Here is a 22,004-nt window from a genome sequence, read left to right as displayed (position 1 = left end):
ACTCTGAAACAGAACTGATCTTTGTGTAGCTGTTTAGATGGGAAGCATCTCCACACAATCTGATTTCCATTTGTTTGTTTTGTTTATGGCCATGAAACGGCCATGGTCATATTTTCATTGTGTGGCCACAGATTGACATTTTTATTAAAGCAAAAGAGATCCAAAATGTATGATTAAGGTACAGTTTTGGACAGGAAAAACAGGACAGCGAGGGAAACCTGAGAGGGTGTTTGCGGTGATGAACACCAGAAGAGTCTATTTATCTACACTTTATAGGGCGGTTGTACTAATAAACTTGTGTCTGAACTTTGTCCTCCACAGCGCAGAGAGTGAGAGTCGTAGATCACAGAAATCCTGCCTCATCTCTTTAAGCTGAACAGACAGAGTTTACTACGTTGAATTTAGACTTAATATGGCCTCTGTCTCTCAGGTCGCTCGCTCTGACCCCCATCCAGCGGCCAGAGATGTACATCATCGGAGCTCAGCCTCTCTGCAGTCAGCTGTCCGGTCTCTCTCAGGTAAGTTCCACTCTCAAGTTTAAAAACAGGAGCTTATTCTGGCTTTTTGTGTCAGTGGTCAAATAAAGGAGAGAAGTCCCCCACAGGGAGCGTTAAAGTATCAAACCATTAGCGCGCTAATCTCTGCTAATCTCTCCTCCGTGCTGCTGTGCGCTCTGCAGGGCCAGAGGAAGCTGTGCCAGCTGTACCAGGACCACATGATCTACATCGGAGACGGAGCCAAGACGGGCATCAAGGAGTGCCAGTACCAGTTCAGGCAGAGGAGGTGGAACTGCAGCACCGTGGACAACACGTCTGTGTTCGGACGGGTCATGCAGATTGGTGAGTTTTTGAGAGAATCAAGAAGAAGAAGAAGAGGATAAGGAAGTGTTGCTGTGTCATGTTTTAAAAGACCCGTCAATCTATTTCAGAGTCACTTCAGGTTCCACTCTGACAAATTGAAGCTTTGTTGTTGTTGTTGTTTTTCCTCCGATCCTATATGTGATTGTATTTCGTTGGGAGACAATTGCACACAAGTGAAAGAGTGGTGATTTCACCAAGCATGCAAAAACCAGAAGTTACTGTTATCTTTGTTCAGCTGGAGGCGTTTATGACCCTTGATCCAATGAGACAGAAATGTAAGTGGTGGCAGCTGTATTGTGTTATTGACTATGTCAAAATATAGAACAAGCATTTACAAAAACAGATTTGTCATGAAAACAGAGTCATCTTTGTCACAAATCTGCTCAACTGTGTCCGGACAGGTCATGTACATTACAGTGCTGAATGTTTGACAGAACAGAGGTCAGGCACATGACAGGCTGAAATAATAATACCACATGTCACTGTTTAGACAGGAATATGAGTTGAACAGTAGCCTGAAATCTGATCTAAAGCAGAGTTGAGAGGGTTAGTAGAGACACCACTGGTCCAATGAAAAGACAGACCATAAAGCTTTAAGGTAACGGTTTGGGAAACGGACTTTGTTTTTGACAAGGTCATTAAATTAAAAGTGATACAAAATTTAAGTTAGTGCAACAATAGGTGTCAGGTAGACTTTGGACACTAGAGACATGCTGCCACCACTTTTTGAAATGACCAATTTTGTGCCCATCACCATCACTATTAGGAATATAGCTCGCACCAAGAAATGTTAGCTAAGAAGTGACAATAATTCGGAAGGTGGACCTTCAATATTTGGGGTCGATATGTGGTCTAAACGTCTGACATTTTCCTAAAGTGTAATAAGTGAAGTATTCTTACTGATGGATATATTTGATTCTTCATAACATCCATTAGTTTGTAGGATTACAACAGATTTATTGTTTGTAGTGGAAGGAAACACTTATCTCCTGTAGTCTTGTACATAAGTGCAATTTTGATGCACTTGTACTTTAGTTGTAAGTAAAGTAGTATTTCCATTTTCTGCTATTTTATTCTTCCACTGCACTGCATTTTGGAGGCAAATATTGCACTTTTACTCCACTACATGTATTTGATAACTTAATACTGGCTGCCAGATGCTTTGCAGAGTGCATGCTGCACAAGAGCAGACTTTCACTTTTACCAAAGTAATAGGTTAAAGGTGAATTATGTAGTTTTGGGTAAGAAATTGTAATCAGAAGAGAAAGATCTTCACTGACTGATTTCTTTTATGCCTAAACAAACTAAATAAACAAACTCTCTTTGTTTTTATGACTGAATAAACAAACTGACCTTAAAGGACAACACAATTTCATACTGTTCTGCTTTGTTTATATGTGGCGGACCCCGCCACCTTTCAAGCTTCAAACAGTGTTCTGGGGACCTTATCACATTGTACTTTGTACAACACTGCCTAAGATGGACTATTCATTGTAATATACATGACATTTAAAATCTTTATTTTGAAAACATTATGCAAAAGTTTATGCCTGAAAGTTGGAGCCAGTTTGGGCTACTTGTCGTTTACGCATGCGCAATGCGACGGATAACTTGTTCAGTCGATTCAAAACGCAAACGCGTGAAACCAGAAACTTAAGAGGCAGAAACTTGTCAGGTATCGGCAGTAGTTTTAGTAAACATCCAGCAGCAGGAGCTCAGACATGGATCAGTATCATGTCCGTCTAATTCCCAGCAGGCGGTGTGGGAAAGCTCTCATCAACACGTAAGTGTCAAATCCGCTGCGGGCAGTCAGACGAGGTGTTTGCTGCTCCTCTGTCCGTCTCCGTCCCTCTCCGGCCGCCTGTCTCTCTATTGACAGTCGGCCTCTCTCCGCGTTTATACGGAGGTGTTAGTCGGTCCATTGTCCCGCGGCTGCTCTTTTGAAATGCGCTGATGAGCTGACACCGAGCCGGCAGATCCGGACCTGCTATTTGAAGTCTGGGCCCCGCAGCCTCATAAACCACTCGGCCCCTCTCTCCCTGTCTCTGTCTCTGTCTCTTTATCCTGCTGCATAATATGGACGAGCATCCTGACTCCTGAGAGTTGAATGAAGAGCTCTCAGGCCTCAGCTCTGATTGCATACCTGCCTGTCTGTCTGCTGGGTGTTGATTCAAGACTACAGCCATCATATGATGTATTATAGAGCGACACCAGAGGAGACAGAGCAGCTCTTTAACTATTTATTTTAATGTTTGTGGCAGATTTCTAAAGGTTTTTGTACTGTGAGGAGGCAACGTTATACTTTTTAGTCCACTACATTTGTCCGACAGCTTAGTTACTTTTCAGATTACCTCCAAATTTGATTTAGCATCTTTCTGATAAACTGAAGTATTCAGCATTCCTTCATAGGTTGATATTCTCCCACTATTCTCCTACTATATGATGATCTTAGTGCACAAAGGTCAGACTTCAGAAGTACAGATGTGTGATAAAAAGTTACCTTGGTGAAAGTGAAAGTCAGTCATTTGAGTACTCTCAAAGTACCTGATATTAAATGTACTTATAAGTATCAAAAAGTAACTTTCTTGCAACTTCAGTGTCAAGAATACATTTAAAAGTAACATTTCAAGATATATTTCCATGTTTATACAGTATACGAGGGGTCAGCCTGGCCAAATATCCGATCAGAATAAAATAATATAGTATAAAAGAAGTCTAACAGGATATTTGAAACTCAGTACCTTTAAGCTCCATCAAAGCATCACCAATCAGAAGAAGGAAAAAAGGTGCTATCACAGGAATAAAACAGCAATAGAGGGCAAAAGTATGAGGATGAAGTCAGCATTTCAAATCAGCAGTTTTCTGTAGCAAATTTAGAGAATATCAATGTGAAACCGAAAAGTACCATTATTTATGAGAACATTAAACTCATCACTGAGAAGGGCATATATCCATATAGAATAAGGACATTAAATAGAGAAAATTCACCCTGTAAAAAGTCCAATAAAATGAAAATAAAACGGATAAAATGAAATTTGAGTGTAATGAAACCTCACTGTACTCTTTGTAAATGGTGGTACCGGTGGTGTTTCTGTGCCGTTCTCATGTAAATGTTCACCCTCGCAGCACTTAACTCCCTCCTCCCTGTCAGGTCATCACCGTCTTATTCATCTGAAAGCTTTGTGTGATGATGCAGAGAATAGACATGCAGGCTGTGATGTGTATTCCACCGTGTAACATGGTGTTAGATGGTGTTAGCGAGCAGAAATCATTAATATGGACTCGTCTGTTGGATGTAAAGCATCAAAGCAACGACGGAGGGTTGGTCGAGACATTGAGTATAGATGTTTTCCTGTTGTCTGTTTATGTTGTTATGTATGTAAGTATGTGTGAATGACCATTTAGAATCTGAATGTAGGTGTTTGTACAGAGTTCACCTCCTCTTGTGCTTTAAGTGTGTTTCCAAGTGGTATTATTGGCTATAAATAAGGGTTGACCAGCCACAAATAGGACAGGGATACCCAAATGCCTCATGGGAAAACTGATATGTTTACTTCATTAAATGCTGCTCGTGTCCTATGGATGACTGAGCTGGTATTTAAAGTTGTTGAGTTTAACCAGGTCCAGAGTTAGAGCCTCAAATCACATCTATTGTCTATTGTTGGGTCAGGTGGGTGTGGGGCTGTTTGCTGCATGTGTGTGTGTGTGTGTGTTGGGAGAGGGGGGGTTAACCTGTGCAGTGTTTCCTGTCAGCGAACACACACCTTAACTACAGCCCTAATTAAAAAACGTGATGTCAAAATAGAGCTTACTGTGAGTCATCTAAGAGTTTTAAGTAACCTATTTTCTCCCTCCATCAGGCTCCAGGGAAACAGCCTTCACCTACTCCATCAGCGCGGCCGGCGTGGTCAACGCCATCAGCAGGGCGTGCCGCGAGGGCGAGCTCTCCACCTGCGGCTGCAGCCGTTCCGCCCGACCCCGCGACCTGCCGCGCGACTGGCTGTGGGGCGGCTGCGGCGACAACGTGCACTACGGCTACAGATTCGCCCGGGAGTTCGTGGACGCCAGGGAGAGGGAGAAGAACTACCCGCGGGGTTCTATCGAGCACGCCCGAACACTCATGAACCTGCAGAATAATGAAGCGGGGAGACAGGTAAGATTCAGCATGAACTTAATTATAAAAAACTATATATTTTTAATATGTTGTGTCTTTCTTTCACTCCAGAAAAAAACAAAACAAATGCACATGCTAGCCTTATCAAGATCTCTAGATGCCCGTACCGCTTTTGTCCACAGTGGCCGCCAGAATCAACAGAAAATTAAAGTCCTTTGCAGCCGCTTTAAGTTTAGAGGTCGCCACACTTTTTCTGTATATCTTAAAGGAATGTGTGTGTGTCAAGGTGGCCCCCTGATTGCCTGACCTGGCAGTATTTGTGAGTGAGTGTGTGTAAGTTATTTATTGGGAGGGTCCAAATGGTATAACTGCTAACGCCCTTGGAGTCTGGCTAGGTCGCCAGGTCAATGCACATTCCAGTGAATTAACACACATACACACACACACACACATAGGCTCATACACACATATAATTGCAGGAACACAATGGACAATAACATGGCTAATTGTATGATGACATTGGATGAGACAGATGGTTCCTGGGGCTTTTTGGCCCACTTTGGTAGCCGTACAGCAACAATTAGAAGTTTCAAACTTGATATTGGAGCTAAAGTTCTTTGGAAATGCTTTCAGGTTACAAGAAATGCACTTAAAGAAGCTGTTCACCTTCGAATGAGCTGTACACACACACACACACACACCTCCCTCATAAAAGGTCCATTTGCCCGTTCTGGTACACACTGGACCAGGAGAATGTGTTTATCTTCAGTTAGAGGGGCTTTGTTTAAGCTGTTTGCAAGACAGAGACGCTGTGTGTGTGTGTGTGTGTGTGTGTGTGTGTGTGTGTGTGTGTGTGTGTGTGTGTGTGTTTGCTCCGTTTGATTTGTGTGAGAGACAGTGAGCCTGGTTTTGCATGTGTGTGTATCAGGGGTCAAAGGTGAGGGTCTGGAGAGGTTGTGTTTCTGCTGAGGGTCCCATTGGGGCTGTAGGAGAGAGTATGAGGGAGACAGATCTACTGCTGCAGCCTTAGTATTAACACACACACACACACACTCACACACGGTTCCTCAGCCTTTCTGTAACATACACACTCCATTGAATGAGTTTTCCTCCTCTCTCCTGTTTGATCCCTGGTTTTCATTGTTGTCTGTCCATCGAAACGGAAGAGAGGAGAAGAGAGAGATGAAAAGGAGGAGAGGAAGGCAGCCTCTCTCCTCCTCTTCATCCCTTCTTCTCTCTTTTTCCCCTCTCTCTCCCTCTTTTTCTTTCGTGGACACGCCGGTTTGTCCTAAGCGGGATTTGTCTTGCTTGGCTGAACAAGGCAAACCACAGGGCTTTTGTGGAGGTGACAGGGGCGTGCCGCTTGCTGTGTGTGTGTGTGTGTGTGTGTGTGTGTGTGTGTGTGTGTGTGTGTGTGCGCGCGCACGCTCAGCTACATTTGATTTGTGTGCAAAGAGGACAACGTGGTCGTCTGTGTGTGTCTGTGTGTACAAGCGTCTGGAGACAGAGACGCAGGGTGAGGGATGGACCTCCGTCACACTCCCCCGACTCTCAAAAGACCCCCACACACACACATACACACAAATGTACACACATGTGCACAGTCACCTAGGTCCACTGTCTCCGTTTCACACAAATCAAATGAGGCAGGGCTCGTCACATAGAGACCAAAACAACGTTGCCGGTCTGAAGACAATAACAGGCCACCTTGGTGCCGACCTCTGCTCTGAACACGGAAGTAAACTTTCAGTCACAGGTCAGCCTGTGGATCAATGTGTTGCTTAATGCAATAATGACAAGTTAATGTTTCGATTGGAAACAGAACATGTCTTAACAAAAGAGAAACATTTTATGTATGTTTGGATCTAAAGAAAATAGAAATAGAAATGTGTAAGTTTAAGCAAATGTAGCCGCAGCCAAAAAGCTGCACTTGAACACACCGCAAAGACTACAGACGACAGCCTACAAGCTCATACGTTCTGCCAGTGTGAAAAGAATAACTCTGCGGGTGTACATATGTTATGAAAAGGGTTTTTTGACACCATTCTCACTAATATAGCCACTTCTAATCGAGAATATGTCTGATCAGTGGCAGACTCAGGATGTTTGAGGGGATCGGGGCAAAAAAAATAAATAGGGCACCAGCTGTATGCGGTGGGGCACCAGCACACAGAAAGCTATCATGCATTTATAATGAACTAGTTACAAACCCTGATTGAATAAAAAACTTTTCACTATTTGTCCACTGGAAGGGCACCCTAGAGGGCACTTTATCTTATCTTATCTACCATAGGGGCATCAGGGAGGGTACTTTCAGCACCAGTGTGTCTGATAAAAAGTTGTAAATGTCACTGGCAAAGAGGAAGAGGAGAAACTTAAGGGGCTTTCCCTTCTTTCGGTTTTTCTTCTTGCGCGCACATTTGCTCAGGTAAACAGCCAGTCATAGTGATGTCTCTCACCGGCGGGCCTGTTGCTGATCCAAAGCAACGCTCTTGTGTAATTATCTTGTTAGAACAGTCTTCTATTTACAAGCTGAAACTGTTCTTTACGAAAACAGAAGTTTTAGATAGGACTCTCGTCGATCTAGATCTTAGTGTTTCAATCCCCGGTTAGTGCCTTTGTTTAGTTGAAAGTTGCTGATTTGATTCACCAAACCAACAGTCAGTGTGAAAGTCGGTTTCTCTACAGCTGCAAAGTTTATCACCCACATCGGAGCTGCTCTGAGCAAAAGTAGAGCACAGGCGGAGTAAATTAGGCCAACAGCAGGTCACAAAATTAGCTTAAAACACAAGCAAAGATTTAATGTCATAACTATATTTTGATTTTAACAACAAGAAGATAAGGCAGAAAGTGTATGCTTCTTCTTGGCTATCTTTACTCCTCATTCTTCACTGATCCTGTCACAAAGGGTGGGCTATTTTCTCTATTTCTGCCCCATTCTAGCACTAACACCACACACACACATACACACACACACGGCTCCTAACCCCTAACCCCTGTCTGAGTTGAACCTATTGTGCCTGACACAGAGACCGTGTCTCTACCACGGATGGCTGACCGTGTGTGTGTGTGTGTGTGTTTTCAGCAGGTCCAGTGTCACTGCGCCCAGCAGGCACGGCCCACCAAACAGCTCAGTGTGGTGCTGGACACACACAGACTCATACAGTAGATCCATGGTTTAATTTGACAGCATGTGGTTACTGGCACTCGTAATATTGATAATAATAATGAGCTGTTTCTATAGTAACATTCAAAGGATGCAGCTCAAATAGATAAATCTGCAACATGAAAGTACAGGAAACATAAGCAAGTAATAACTTAAAAGACTACTTAGAGAGAAAAGACTTGTTAAAAGTTAAACGATCTGTTTGAGGCTGTTGCTCGTAAACTTCCACTGATTTTGCCTCCTTGTATCTTTGAAAATGTTAACATAGTTTGGGGCCATTACATAAAATAAAGAGATGCGTCCCTAATTTTCTTACTACCATGGCTCCGAACCTCTAATAAACCTCACAGTGGGAGATCTGAGGAAACACGAAGGCTCGTAAAACAACTAGGAGCCATAAAATATAAGAATTTCCTCCTGCTGTTGTATGAAACTAATCCTTAACCTCCCATTAACTCCTCTCTTGCTGTGAACAATCAAGAGAAACAAAAAGAAAAGCGCTTTTTATTTTCCATTTAAATCCAAACTGTTGCTAAAAAATTTGAGAAACTATGCGAAAACAGAGCCACAGGCTTTTTACCTCACAAAATGTCATTGTCCTCGGCTCTAAGGGTCACGGGGGTCGGATCACGGGATTGGAGGGTGCCGAGTGCTATGCCTGCTGGGTAGTAAAGTAGAGGACAGGGGGAGCAGGAGGTTGGGGGTCGGGGGTGTTTCGGGATGCAGGGGTTAACAGAGGTGAGAAGGTAATTGGGATCAGGCGATGTGAGGAGACGGAGCGGTGGGAGAATTCAAAATAGTTGATTCAGCAAATATGTCTCAGTGGCGTTGGTGCAAACTTGAAACAAAGAATGTTTAGACACATAGTGCATGGTATCATTGGGGTGTGTGTTGAGGAGGGGTGTGTGGTGTGACTTGTTTCTGAATGTAGGTGAAGCTGCGTGAGTGGAGGGCTCCCCCTAAAGTTCACTGCTGCTACGGCCATAAATCTTGTACTTCCTGTTGAGTTTATTTTAACACACCCAAACATACAAAATGCTTCATGATGTTGAGACACGAGTTGCCGATCAATTTCACAGTCATAATGTAAAGAAATTGTGAAAATTGGCCAAGATCTGGACTATTTGGAGACACTGATACTAATTTTTTTGGGAACGTGTGGTAGGATTTTACAGGATTCAGAATGGGAATTGTGTCTATATTTATATTTTTAGACATTTGGTCTTTGCTCCTGTTTAAAACGATTTCAAGAAGAGACATTTGGGGCTCAGTGTCATGAAAAAGTAATAAAAATGGCAGATTGGTGTGTCTTTCTATTATAGGACGCTGTAATCCGCTGAAAGCCAAACTTAATAAAAAGTCATCCTATAGTTTTCCTGCTTGTGTTCTTTGAAATGACTGCTCTCTGTATAATTGTGTGGGAAACTTGATTTACAATAGAGCCACACTTCCTCTGCCTTCTATTTTCAGTCAGCTGTTTGTTTTAGTTTGGTGGAACAGCCGAGGAGAACAGCACATATGGAGCAAAAATCTTTTCTTCGTTTTTGCATTTTTCCTTCTGGTTGTCAATTTAACCGCACATTTTAACAGGAGGTGGTTTCGCACCAGTGCACAGTGCTGACAGACAACCGGAAACATCTTTCTGGATTTATTGCCGTTTAAAGACAATTTTAGAGAGGTGCAGCCGTGCATACGCTGTGTAAGTGCGCAGCTGGCACATGAGGATGATACATGTGGTTTCTCTACCATCATTTTTTCCCCCTCCCGTTTAATTTGTCAGCAGCATATTTAAAGATTTGAGCTGAGCGACAGATAGATGGTTGTAATGCCGTCATTTTAAGGCAACTTAGCGTGACAAACCACATGAATTCCACTAGTCAAAAGTTTAGGTAGCAGTTACTGCTACTCTGCTAAGCTAGGCTAGTTATCTTATAGCCAAACTAGTTTACTTCATAATAAATGTATTTTTACATGCCATTTTCACTAAATTAAACATTTCTAAGGTATAATATTTATTATGTTGGTAAAAAATGATGTCAATAAGTCAGATTCTTGCAAGTTTTGACCAAATATCAAGGCTATTTAATGCAATTTGTCATTGTAGGGCAGCATTAGTGAAACAACTTCACTTGACTTAGCTGTTATTGTTAATATTTGTTATCTGGATTTACCTTTTCCAGAGGCAATTTGTTGAGCACATTAGTAGTAGGAGGGTGTGGTAACACATGTTCACCACTAGATGGTAGCAGCGCAGCAGCAAATAGAGTAGATCTACTCTCCAACATACTGTTCCAGGTCAGACCTTCAGTCTGACAGATAATGTCATAAGAATGTATTATAAGGTCCAAGATACAAATACATTTTCATTTTCCATTCCTTTTTCTCCTCTGTCTTTTTACTTTACAACAATCATTCGGTTTGAAGATTGAAGATTAAAGCAAAAAATTGGCTTTTATTCTACATTTAACCAACAAACTGTCTAATTTTTGGTTTAAGTAGAAACAAACATTTTCTTTCTACACCTAAAATTAGACAGACTCAAGAGTGAGTGTTTATAGTGTGAATGTATTGTGTTTTTGCTTGTTCCCTGACAGCAATGAAATCAGATATAAGAAAACCAACCTCATCTATCTTTTTCTCCTCTCTCTACCAGGCGGTCTACAACCTCGCAAATGTGGCCTGTAAGTGTCATGGCGTCTCAGGTTCCTGCAGTCTGAAGACCTGTTGGCTCCAGCTGGCTGACTTCAGGCGCGTCGGGGAGTTCCTGAAGGAGAAATACGACAGTGCGGCGGCCATGCGCATTGGACGCAAGGTACTGAACTCATACTGTCATGAACAAAATACTGAACAGAAATACACTGGAAAACAACCTGAAATCTTACACCAACTGACTCTCTCTAACAGGGCAAGCTGGAGCTGGTCGACAAGCGCTTCAACACCCCGACCCCGGAGGATCTGGTTTACATCGACCCAAGCCCCGACTACTGCCTCCGCAACGAGACCACGGGCTCTCTGGGCACGCAGGGCCGCCTGTGCAACAAAACCTCGGAGGGCATGGACGGCTGCGAGCTCATGTGCTGCGGCCGGGGATACGACCAGTTCAAGACCTACAAGCACGAGCGCTGCCACTGCAAGTTCCACTGGTGCTGCTACGTCAAGTGCAAGCGCTGCACGACGCTCGTGGACCAGTTTGTGTGTAAATAGCACTGGAAAGGAGGAGAGGGAGCGGAGATAAAGGGGGGATGAAGGATAGAAGACAGGAGGGTGAATTTTCAGGGTTTTGTTCAGGATAAGTTAAGATACACAGGTTTAATTTGAACCCTTCTCTCTTTTATCAACACCTGCGTGGCCATTTTTAAGCACAATAATGTAGAGATAGACTGGCAGGGAAGAAGAACAGATGTGGGAAGAAGGAAGAATTCGATCGTGCTCTTTGGACAACAGTTTTTTCGACGGAGATTCCCTTTTCTCACCATTGTCATCATCACCTCCTGTCTGGTGTAACATCCTGATCACAACCCTGAAGGAAGGAGGAATGGAAAGACGAAATGGATCAAAAAAAGGACATCAAGGATAAACGGACCTAGAAAAATGGAACAACTGGATCCTGAAAAGAGGGACACATGCAACCAGTGTGATAAAATATGAGATGAAATAAATATATAATTAAGTAATAAATAAATGTACAACTCTGATTGTTATTTAAAGAGGCTCGAACAAACCTGAGGCACAGTTTGGACTCATGAAACTGAGTCCTTTTGGAGTTTGAAGCCATTTGAACGGTTGACCTTTGACCTTGCAAGAGTAATTCTAGCATATGTGAGTTGCTCAAACACACTTGCGATGCTAGGAGAGGACAGCCGAAACTCAAACAGATGGTTGAGAGCGAATGGAAGAGGAATCACATGTTGGGGGTGAATGGAGGGAATGGAGAAAAAATGGGAAAAAAGTTAAAGGAAGTTTGGTTGATTGTTTTCCGGCAACACGGCTAATTGGAATTTCCCCGCTGTCGATCTCTGTTCAGATGTGCAGTAAAAACACTTACTGACAGGACACACTTTATCCATTTGCCTCCCTGTTACTGCTCCTGTTAGAGCAGATTTGCAGCACCTGTGAGCTGACAAGTGTGTCCGTGCAGGTTAATGAGGCCGCGGCCATCTTGACAAGCGCGGCCGTTTAAGCAAGCTCCGCGACCTTCATCTGACAGTGAAGTGAGCAAAACCTCCATTAGTGAGATTAATGTGCCGTATCTGCCTTAATGAACCCCGCACTAAGAGACACGTTCACTGTGAGTGGACCTCTTCATCTCACGCTGTTATGCAACTTGTTAAGTCAACAAGAAGCCCTGTGGTGTCAATTCTGGCAGTTTTGCCACCAATTTAACATTTTATAATAATTATACCATGAATTTTTGCAATTTGTATTGGTTGAGATTATTGTAAATGTACAATGTATTCCGATGGATAGACACGAACATGAAGAGGACGACGAGGAGGACTGAACATGCTGTGTGGAAAAACAGAGAGGACTGCAATTTATTATGTGCTACTTTAAAAGAAGAAGGTATATTTTATTATTGTTTTTCATCTTCTGTTTTCTATGTTTTATACATGAGTATTATTGTGTATTCTTTTGATAAACTAGTCTTCTTCGACAATGAGGCGTCGTTCTGTTTTTGAGTCTGCTGCGGTTCTTTTGGAAAAGTCTGATCAGGGATCAGAGTTTCGCTCAGTTCCCAGACGTCTACAAACAGGTCTTTGTCATTTCAGAGGCTGTTTTGGAAAATGATGCCGCGATTGCTTAATCGGGAAGTAACGCAGCACAATGAGCTGACTTACAGTAGTGACATTCACAACATGAATGAAGGAAATGGACTAATATAGCAAGTCATTCTACTGTAGTCTGAAACCCTGGCCGAATGACAGACAATTTTATTTCTCTACATTTTTAACAAGTAATTTAATGTGCAGTATTTTGTAAGATATAAACCTATTCAGGAATTAAAGGATTAGTTCACCCAAAAATGAAATTTCAGTCATTATCTACTCACCCTCATGCTGATGGAGAGTTGGTTGAAGATCTGTAGTCCACAAAACATTTCTGGAGCTTCACAGCAAAGCAGCATTGCAGCATTCTCCGAAACAACTGAGCCATTTCACATTCATCATCAGTTGTTCAGTCCCCATCTACTTCGGTTTAGGAGAATGCTGCAACGCTGTAAGCTCCAGAAATGTTTCGTGGACTACGCAACTTCAACCGACTTTCCATTGGCTTAAGGGTGAGTAGATAATGACTTAATTTACATTTTTGGGTGAACTGTTCCTTTAAGTCTCTTGTGTTGGTGTTTGCTTTTACAATCACTATTCAACTTAGTATGAACATGTCCTCATTTTTTCATCGTCTCACTGCATAATATTACAAAATGTTGCAATGGATACCCTCCAAAATTCTCTAATGAAACCGGCCGTAATAAATAGTTGTCATAGCCGTTAAAAACAGTCAGCAGAAACGTTTTATGTGTGCTGTTTGTGTGACTAGGCCTCTGAATAAACATATCACCCGACACTAAAACTACAATGAACATTTGTAAATATTTAAATATTTATATGATATTTTAGGTTGCCAAAATTCACTTATGTGGAGTAATCTTCTAAACATTTTCATGTCAACAGAATACTTTCATATTGATTAAGAGCTGGTATGAAATTGAAACACATTAAAGCAGCTACGATTAACTTTTCTGTGTTGATTAATTTTCCCATTTTGCAACAGTAAGAATAGCGTGCTCACTCAGCAAATATATTATATATACAGTAGAGAATAATCCCCAAACACAAAACCTAGCGTCCGACTTTAACATTTACATTAAACGTCCAGGGTGTAGGATTTAGTGGCGACCAACTGAACACCCCTCGTCTCACCCTCCCGATACAGTGGCTGCTAAAAAAGCCTTCTCTGGAGCCAGTGTTTAGTTTGTCCGTTCTGGGCTACTGTAGAACCCGGCCTTTCCCTCTGTAGATATAAAAGGCTCATTGTAATGTCACAAAAACATAACGCTTCTTAGTTTCAAGTGATCATACACCAATGAAAACATAATTATGAATATTATATTCCATTTCTGCCCCCAAATCCTGCACACTGGATCTTTAAATTCTTTAGCAGACGATCCTTAAACCCCTTATTCAGGATCAATAACTGAAAAAAATGACTTATATATCTATGTCAGCTGATCATATCAGTGAGCAGACTGTCCTCGTGTTTAATATTAAATCATGTTGTGTTTATAAGTGTATTGTTTTCCAGCATGAAAAAGTAAAGTATAATGTATGTTGGTAAAGTTGTTTTTCAGTTCATTTATTAGCAGTTGTGATCGTCATTCTTCATCTTCTCACGCCTCCTCGAGACCTTTGATCTCATCAGATGGACGGACAGCTTGACTCCTCATCTGCTCCACTGACGCTGCCGCTTTAAATTCCCTACATCATTTAACCTGCACTCTCTCTGTGTCTCTTTGTGGTACCAGCAGTGTGACTTCAGCTCCTCTCTTTAAAAGCCCCGGCAGCCAAACAACTCTAACAACTTTTAGCACTTAAATGTCACGGCTGAGCAGGTCTGAACACTGACCTAACTAACGATGAGCAATCCCATTACTTTTAGCCGCTCACTGCTAATTCAATTAGACCACTGACCAGAGCAGCGTGACGACCTACTGTACTGTCAGTGTGTAATCTCCCTCACCTGATACACGACTCTCAGTGCTTGTGTGTTTAATGTTCTCATCACAGACAAAACTGCTGCTGCTGATTATTCCCACAAAGACTAGTATTCATGTAATAATTCTACACTGATGGTTTACTGCATGTGTCTGAGAGTGTTGTGTGTGTGTGTGTACATGTGTGTTTTAGAGGATTAGGTGAGTGAAAGTGTAACCTCTCTAATCCTTTTCACCTGACAGCCATCTGCTGCTGTGATGCTGCTAATTTGATTCTTTTCATCTCTAAAACAAGCAAACAAAAAGTCAGGTCATCTTTCTTTTATATGGCACTTCCTTTCTCTTATGAGAATGTTTCAGGTTAGATTTATTTCTTATCATAATAATATTTTTATTTTTTAAGTCTGTTCTTTTGCATTTATAGTACTTTTTTACAGTTCCTGCGGAGGGATGAGCAGTGTGAATGTTAAAGGAGAAAGAAAAGGCGATATCTCTTGGTTCTGCTGTATCGTTTTTGATCATTTGTTTTTAAACTGCACATAATTTGTCAAACAATGTTATAGGATGTGCAACGCTAGACCACCGGATGCTTTTCAAAACCTTGGCACCTACATTACCCACAATGCAATTTAGCCACTGAGTGACATCACTCGAGCCAATCTATCAGATTACATGCAGCTTCCTCTGGAGCCACAAAAGCATTTTACTGCTTTTTTCACATTTTGCTTGTTTTTGGAAAATTGGCAGAGTTAACCTTTATCAGTCTGTCTGCAGCTTTTGTGCCTTAACTCAATCCTGTACAGTTTGCATCAAACTACAAACTACAGTTAAAGCAACATTACTTCAAAAAGCTTTGAGAGGGTATAAAATCCCTTTCTAAATTCTAACTGTATTTCTTCCTGGTTAAAGCCAGATTCCCCAAGAAAAAATGTTAATTTTGTTCCCGCCACCACTATCACCTTGCATTTTGACTTGCATCTCCTCAGGTGTTTGGTGAGCTTGAGCTGTCCTGCAGCCTAGACTCTATTATAAACATTTACCTTATCTTCCTCTGTACAGCTTCGACTCTGCTCCTCCTGGAGACGCAGCGAAGCAGCCGAGCGGGGCGAAACATGCAGCCGCTGGGCTCTTTAAAAGGCCAAAAAGTGTCCCTGCACATCTGCATTGCAAACGGGCCTGGAACATCAGCACAGTGTTCATGGAGGGCATTAATGAGACCCTGCTGGTTATTAGCTGTGGGACCTTGTAGTGTTTGACTGCCAGCTGTCAAAATATGAAGTCAAACAGCGGTGGACTGAGGATGTTTGAGCGACGGGGGCGAGAAAAAAGGAAAAGGGCACCACATGTATGTGGGGGGGCACCAGCCAACAGAAAGTTGAGATCTAGCCTATGTATAGTAAAGAGTAGCATGAATTAGTCTGGTATTTACAATTTATTTCAACATGTTTTCTTATGTCTGTGCTGTTTTTGGCATTGAGCAATGAGATGATCCCTCTACAACCTCGGAAGCTCTGGTTTCTGCTCTTCCTTTGCTCAACAAGGGGGAAAGCGCCAATTCTGGAGAACATCTGGATAAAAATAACTTTAAAAAAAGATATATCACTGCAGATAAAATGAAGCCAAGTTCTTCAGTTGTACAGAGCTTGTTGTCTTTTTTTAGTGTAAAAATCTGTAAGGATGTCAGTGGGATACAGGCGATACTACTCGCTGTATTTCACAATGCTGTCTCACTGAGACAAAGCTACTTTTGATCATTTTACTCTTGTGCGTAAAGCCAGAAGCAAACTGTACAGTGGCATCCCTCACATGGTATGTTTGTGTGTAGATTAGCCAGCAGCTGTTGTAGTTAAGACATCCGTAGGCGAACTCTCTGATCTGGATTAGCTGAAGTGAAGAAGACGCACTCTTTTTCTCTCTCTCGCTCCCTCACATGCACACACAGACACACACACCAAAAAACACAGTGAATGCATTCATATTGTGCTGCTGGGTCGACTGCTCTCTTGTCTTTTTCTCCTCCTCTGTCTTTGTCAAACACACACACACACACACACACACACACACACACACAGAGCTCAAAGACCAAGTCAACACAAATGCTCAGCCACTTATCTGTAAGCTCATTCATCCATATGCGTTCTACAAGCTTTGGCTGGAGCCGAATGGACCGCTCAGTCCTGCTAAACCAGAATATCTAATCTGCTTGGGATGCTACTGTAGATTCAGTAAGAGCTGGAGGTTTATTTCCCACATCAGTGCCACTTTGATTATCCTAATTGATGTCTTTTAAACCTGGGAATAATTGTCCTTATTTATAACACAAAACTGCAAGACGTGTAGCTTCCTCTGGAGCCACAAAAGGCTTTATACTACTTTTTCACATATGCAGTAGTACTCCTCAAGACCTATAGACACATGCTAATGTGGGAAATCGGTGGAGTTACCCTTTAACTGCATCAGCGGTTTCTGTTGCAGCTGGTGTAAAGCGTGCAAATCACTGAGCAATGACGCAACACAGACAGTTGCTGCAGTCCTAGTTTCTAAAACAAGGTGAAATTTTAGAGGTCAGTACCAAAAATATTGTTCATAGATTTAGTTTTGCAGTATGTTGTTAAACAAAATGTAAATCCATGTTGCTCCATCTGGATTTTAAATCTGTTTTTCATTGCAAAAACCGTTGTAAAAAAGCTCATGCAATCTGCAGAATAAAGATATTTAAGGCATCATCACCTGCAAATACATGAATCAGAATTCAGGGCGGCGACCATGAAAAGTTTATTAAAATGAACAGTGACGCCAGAAAGTAAGCCTCATGGAAAATGTGTCGGTCATCAGAGGAGCCATAACTGAATACAAATGGATGAAAACAATACATACTTCATTGGTTTTTTAAAGCAATATACAAAATGCATGGACTGCATTTTACACATAATTAACAACATGATTAGCAATCTACAAGCTGCTCCTCTCTTTAACAACTCTGCCTCAGTGAACGCTAAATACAGCCGTGATAAAACTTTCCATGACCTGTGAGCGAGAGAATGAGGTGTGGCTGTTCACGTCGTTGGAGCTCTTCTCTCCCATCACACCCTGTGTGTGTATGTGTGTGTGTGTGCATTAGATCAACTGTGGGATCATGCCTGCAGCAATCATACTTGTTTTCACCATGGATGCCACACTGTTTACAGATGCTGGAATGATGACGGTCTTAGCTGTAGTTGTTTAATATGTGAAGAGATGTTATAGTCCCAAATTGCATTGACAATCATGCAATTTATAATATAGTGATCAATCTAAACCTTGAGCTGACACTGTTATCTGAATAAACTGAATAAACACTTGATTTGCGTTATTTAAAACAAATTATACACCTGATGACAGGTGTGGTCAACCTGTTGAGACTTGTGGCAGCTAGGTGGTGCTTCAGCAACACAAACAGTCTCTCTCAAATACACTAACACACACCACTGCCAGGCCAGCTAATGGAAAGTTATTTCTAATTTAAAGGAGATTATGTAGATAAATGCAACCTGACAAGTCTTTTTCAGTCCTCTGCGTCAGTGTTTTTCAAACGTTCTCTGAAATGTATGTTGTAAAATTTGACAAACAACTTTATTACTCATGAAATATTCATTAACAAAATAATTCAAGGTTCAAGGTCTTTTATTAATTACATTTTTTATGCTTTTTTATAGTTTCTTTCACACGGAAATGGAGTAATATATACATACATAAGTAAACAAACCTATATTATATATTGAAAAACATATTCACAAACAAAAGAGGGAGAGAAAGACAAAATAAAAAAAGCAAGGCAAATGGATTAATAAATAAATTGACACACCAGACCAAACTTTGTAAAATAATATAAAAGCAGCAACACAGAGGTCTCAAAGCTGAAAATGAAGTCAGCTGCACTGCCTTGTTATCGCTCTTCACACTGGCTGTCAATCAGGGCCTTTTATTTGTCACACTCCAATAATTCCCACGATCTGACAATTGTGTGAATGGCAGAACACTGGTGTTCCCTTGAAGATGTTTAAGGGATTTTTTTTATAGTATAGAATTGCTCTCTGCATTGGGAAATGAATGTGTGCAAAATACTGATATAGTAAATGCAAAACTCATTCACTACTGTTGGATATTGGAATAATAATGTATGGTTGTAACAAAATCCCATGGCACACCTGGATTTTCCTTGGCACACCACTCGGGAACCACTGCTCTACGTGTCTGAACTAGACATCAGATATTGTGTGTGCACCGTGCAACAAGGTGCCAATAGAGATTTGATTCAGTATTATTCATTTGGTTTGTATCTTCTGAAATAGCACAGAGAGAAACACACATACTGTCCACGCACTGCCGATTGATTTATTTCTTTAAAGTCCAGCCAAGCCCTAAATAATCGCCACAGTTTTAAAGCAGCCAAGTTGGCTTTGTTGCTCCAGTTGGAAGCATTAGCAGCAGCAGCAGCAGCAGCAACAGCAACAGGTTATCTAAATAGCCACATTACCCAAGGAGGGGCTGGCTGGCACACATATCCCCACATACACTTGCACGGATAGAGCAACAAAGGAATATTCAAATGCTGCACTGGCAATGAGAACATGGTGCAATCAGAAATCAAGGTTATGCAAACATAATGCAATACCCTGCTGCCATGTGATGTGCATGGTGCCACCACTGTGGGTTCACTGCTTCTAATCTCTTGAAGCATATCAGTTCACTTGCTGAATAAGGCTGTCTGGAAACCAGTAAATGATTGAGAATCTGCAATCACAGATGATGCAATTTGATGACTTGAAAACATACTGACAAATGGAAATGACCATGATGCTGAGAGATCCTGTTTCAGATAATAAAGAATGACTTCTAGTTGGCCAGAACTCTTAGTCATTGAATATCATCTACATTTTCCAGGACAAAGACGGGCAACGGAGAAAATGGGTGAAACAGACCATTTTAAAGGAACCATTCATTCCTTATTTTGAAGCGCTTCATCCTGTGACTACAGAGAAACATTATGTCGAACCGCAATACCCCAACCAGACGAGACAAAAATCGCTTCACATCATGTGCCTGCGTACACTTGGCAAAGAACACAGCAGTTCTACTGTAGAAGAAAAATCAATGATTTGAAGCATGAGGTTCAGTTTGGTCAGAAAGACAGACAGAGGGAGATGAACTTTATGCCAGACAGCCGGTTCAGCTGATTAGCTGAAAAACCTCCGGCTCAGTCAATAATACTGTGCTGAGTAAATTATATAAAATCATTTGAAGTCATTATGATTTATGTTAGATGCTGTCAGGAATCCAGAGAATACTGTTAACCTCTTTGTATTGTAAATGTGTTTGAGTTTGGCAGCCACACCCAGCTTGCTAAGAACTTCTACATAATTAATAACAATATTTCTCTTATTTGTGTAATTGTTTTCAGTATACTCTCCATACGCTACATAGAGTGGGCCTAAAGTACACGCTGCCCTTTTAGTGTGAAGATAATAAAACTTTATACTCAATGAGTCTTATCAGTCAGTTACGAGGTGATAAGATAAACTTGTTGCTCGTGGAGCACACAATAATAATCAGGTCAAAGTACTGAGGTAACGTCATACAGATACATTCATCTGCTTTAGCACACCAATGGCAACACATTTTTAGCATCACCTCTCCCAAATGGGCCGTCTTCTCCCCTGAAACCCAACAGATATCTGTTGAAAATGTTGCTGAATTTGTTTAGAGGTGAGATCGTGAACCTGATCAACCAGACCAGTGAAACTTCACTGAACTCTGCTGAGTGTAGCAACACACCCGGCTGCCACAGCCTTGCATCACAATAAATCCATTTGCACAATTATGCAATCAGAGACAACCATAATTGCAGTGTAGCTGGGTGTGTGTGATTTATGTGTGTGTATGCTTATTGTGTGAGCTCTAGCATGCTGCTCCCCAGGTCAGTGCAGCAGCGAGGGTAGGTGATCCAGTGGTGGTGTGATTTTTGACTCACTGCATCCTCCCCTCTCAGATATTGAGGTGGAGTTAAACTGTCACACCATCTGCACCTGTTTTATTTATACTGTAGTTGCTCATCACTTGTTAAGGATTTATGACCTCTCTTAGAATAACCAATGACAATTACCAGCAATATTGTTATTACAGCTAGAGCATAACTTCTTCTAAGCCTTTCAGCAATTTTCTAATGAATTAATCATTCAGTCTTCACTGTATATAAATGGTTTTCAAACTTCTTGTGCCCAAAGCACACCAAAGGATTAGTCAAGGCCAATCTCAAGGCAGAACTGCATTCATTTTGGTGTAAAGAAGCATATATAATAACTTGTTAATATTTATTTTTGGCTTCTTGGACGGTTTTAAAGGATTTTTTTAGGGAATAGAATTTGCCTCTGTGGAGGGAAATGAATGTAATGATACAATAATAATCAATGTTTGTAATAAAATCTGAAGGCACACCTGGACAAGGACACTATTTTGGACCAACTGCCATATATACATTAAAAAAACATTTAAAAGTCATTTGAATTATCTATTAATTTTCTGTTTTCCTTAGTTTTATCATGAAGAATTGATCATCTCTGGGCTTTTAAACTATCTCGTGAAACAAGTAATTTGAAGTCATTTGGCTTTTTAATCACAAAAGATACTTAGATTAATTGATCATGAAAATGGACTTTAGTTGCAGCATAAATATGTGTCTGTTGTACTGTGTGATGTAATGTTTCTTTGTTTTGTGGCTTAAGGGATATTATATAGTCTGGGTGGTATTTGCTTGACCAAATATAGCTGAAAGTTGCTCAATTCCCACATGGCAGCTGCTTGCAAAACAAGTTTCTGACTGAAAGAGCTGGCTGCGCAACTAAAACACCATTTATATTAAATACAGAGCGGCAACATATTTAATAACCTATCTCATGTAATTGTTTTAGCGAATAAATGTTGCTATATCGACTAATTTCACACACTTTTCTGCCCAAATAGTGAAAAACTACAACGTTGATCAGTTTGGAAAGTTACTTCCTGTTCCTGATCGTCAGAGTGTTTTTTTTTCTCCGTTCCGCGCTCTGATTGGCTGCCAGCCGTCATGCGAGCGGCGTCACGCAGCGAATACCTCCCTCCGACGTCGCTGGGTCC

General features: G+C 41.3%; 1 protein-coding gene across 2 annotated transcripts in view; it reads left to right on the top strand.

Annotated features, from left to right (window-relative positions):
• The window catches only part of wnt5b (wingless-type MMTV integration site family, member 5b), an 83,906-nt gene extending 71,493 nt beyond the window's left edge, over positions 1-12,413 (top strand). For both annotated transcript variants that reach the window (XM_073481093.1, XM_073481092.1), the window contains 5 exons: positions 431-518; positions 680-839; positions 4,721-5,013; positions 10,794-10,952; positions 11,045-12,413. In XM_073481093.1, coding sequence (XP_073337194.1) covers positions 431-518; positions 680-839; positions 4,721-5,013; positions 10,794-10,952; positions 11,045-11,344 — 1,000 coding nt within the window. In that variant the 3' untranslated portion in view covers positions 11,345-12,413. The remainder of the gene's footprint in view (positions 1-430; positions 519-679; positions 840-4,720; positions 5,014-10,793; positions 10,953-11,044) is intronic.
• Positions 12,414-22,004: the final 9,591 nt, after the last annotated feature.

This window comes from Pagrus major, chromosome 14 (genome assembly GCF_040436345.1).
Source record: "Pagrus major chromosome 14, Pma_NU_1.0".
NCBI lineage: Eukaryota > Metazoa > Chordata > Actinopteri > Spariformes > Sparidae > Pagrus > Pagrus major.
This window is presented reverse-complemented; position numbering and strand designations above follow the sequence as displayed.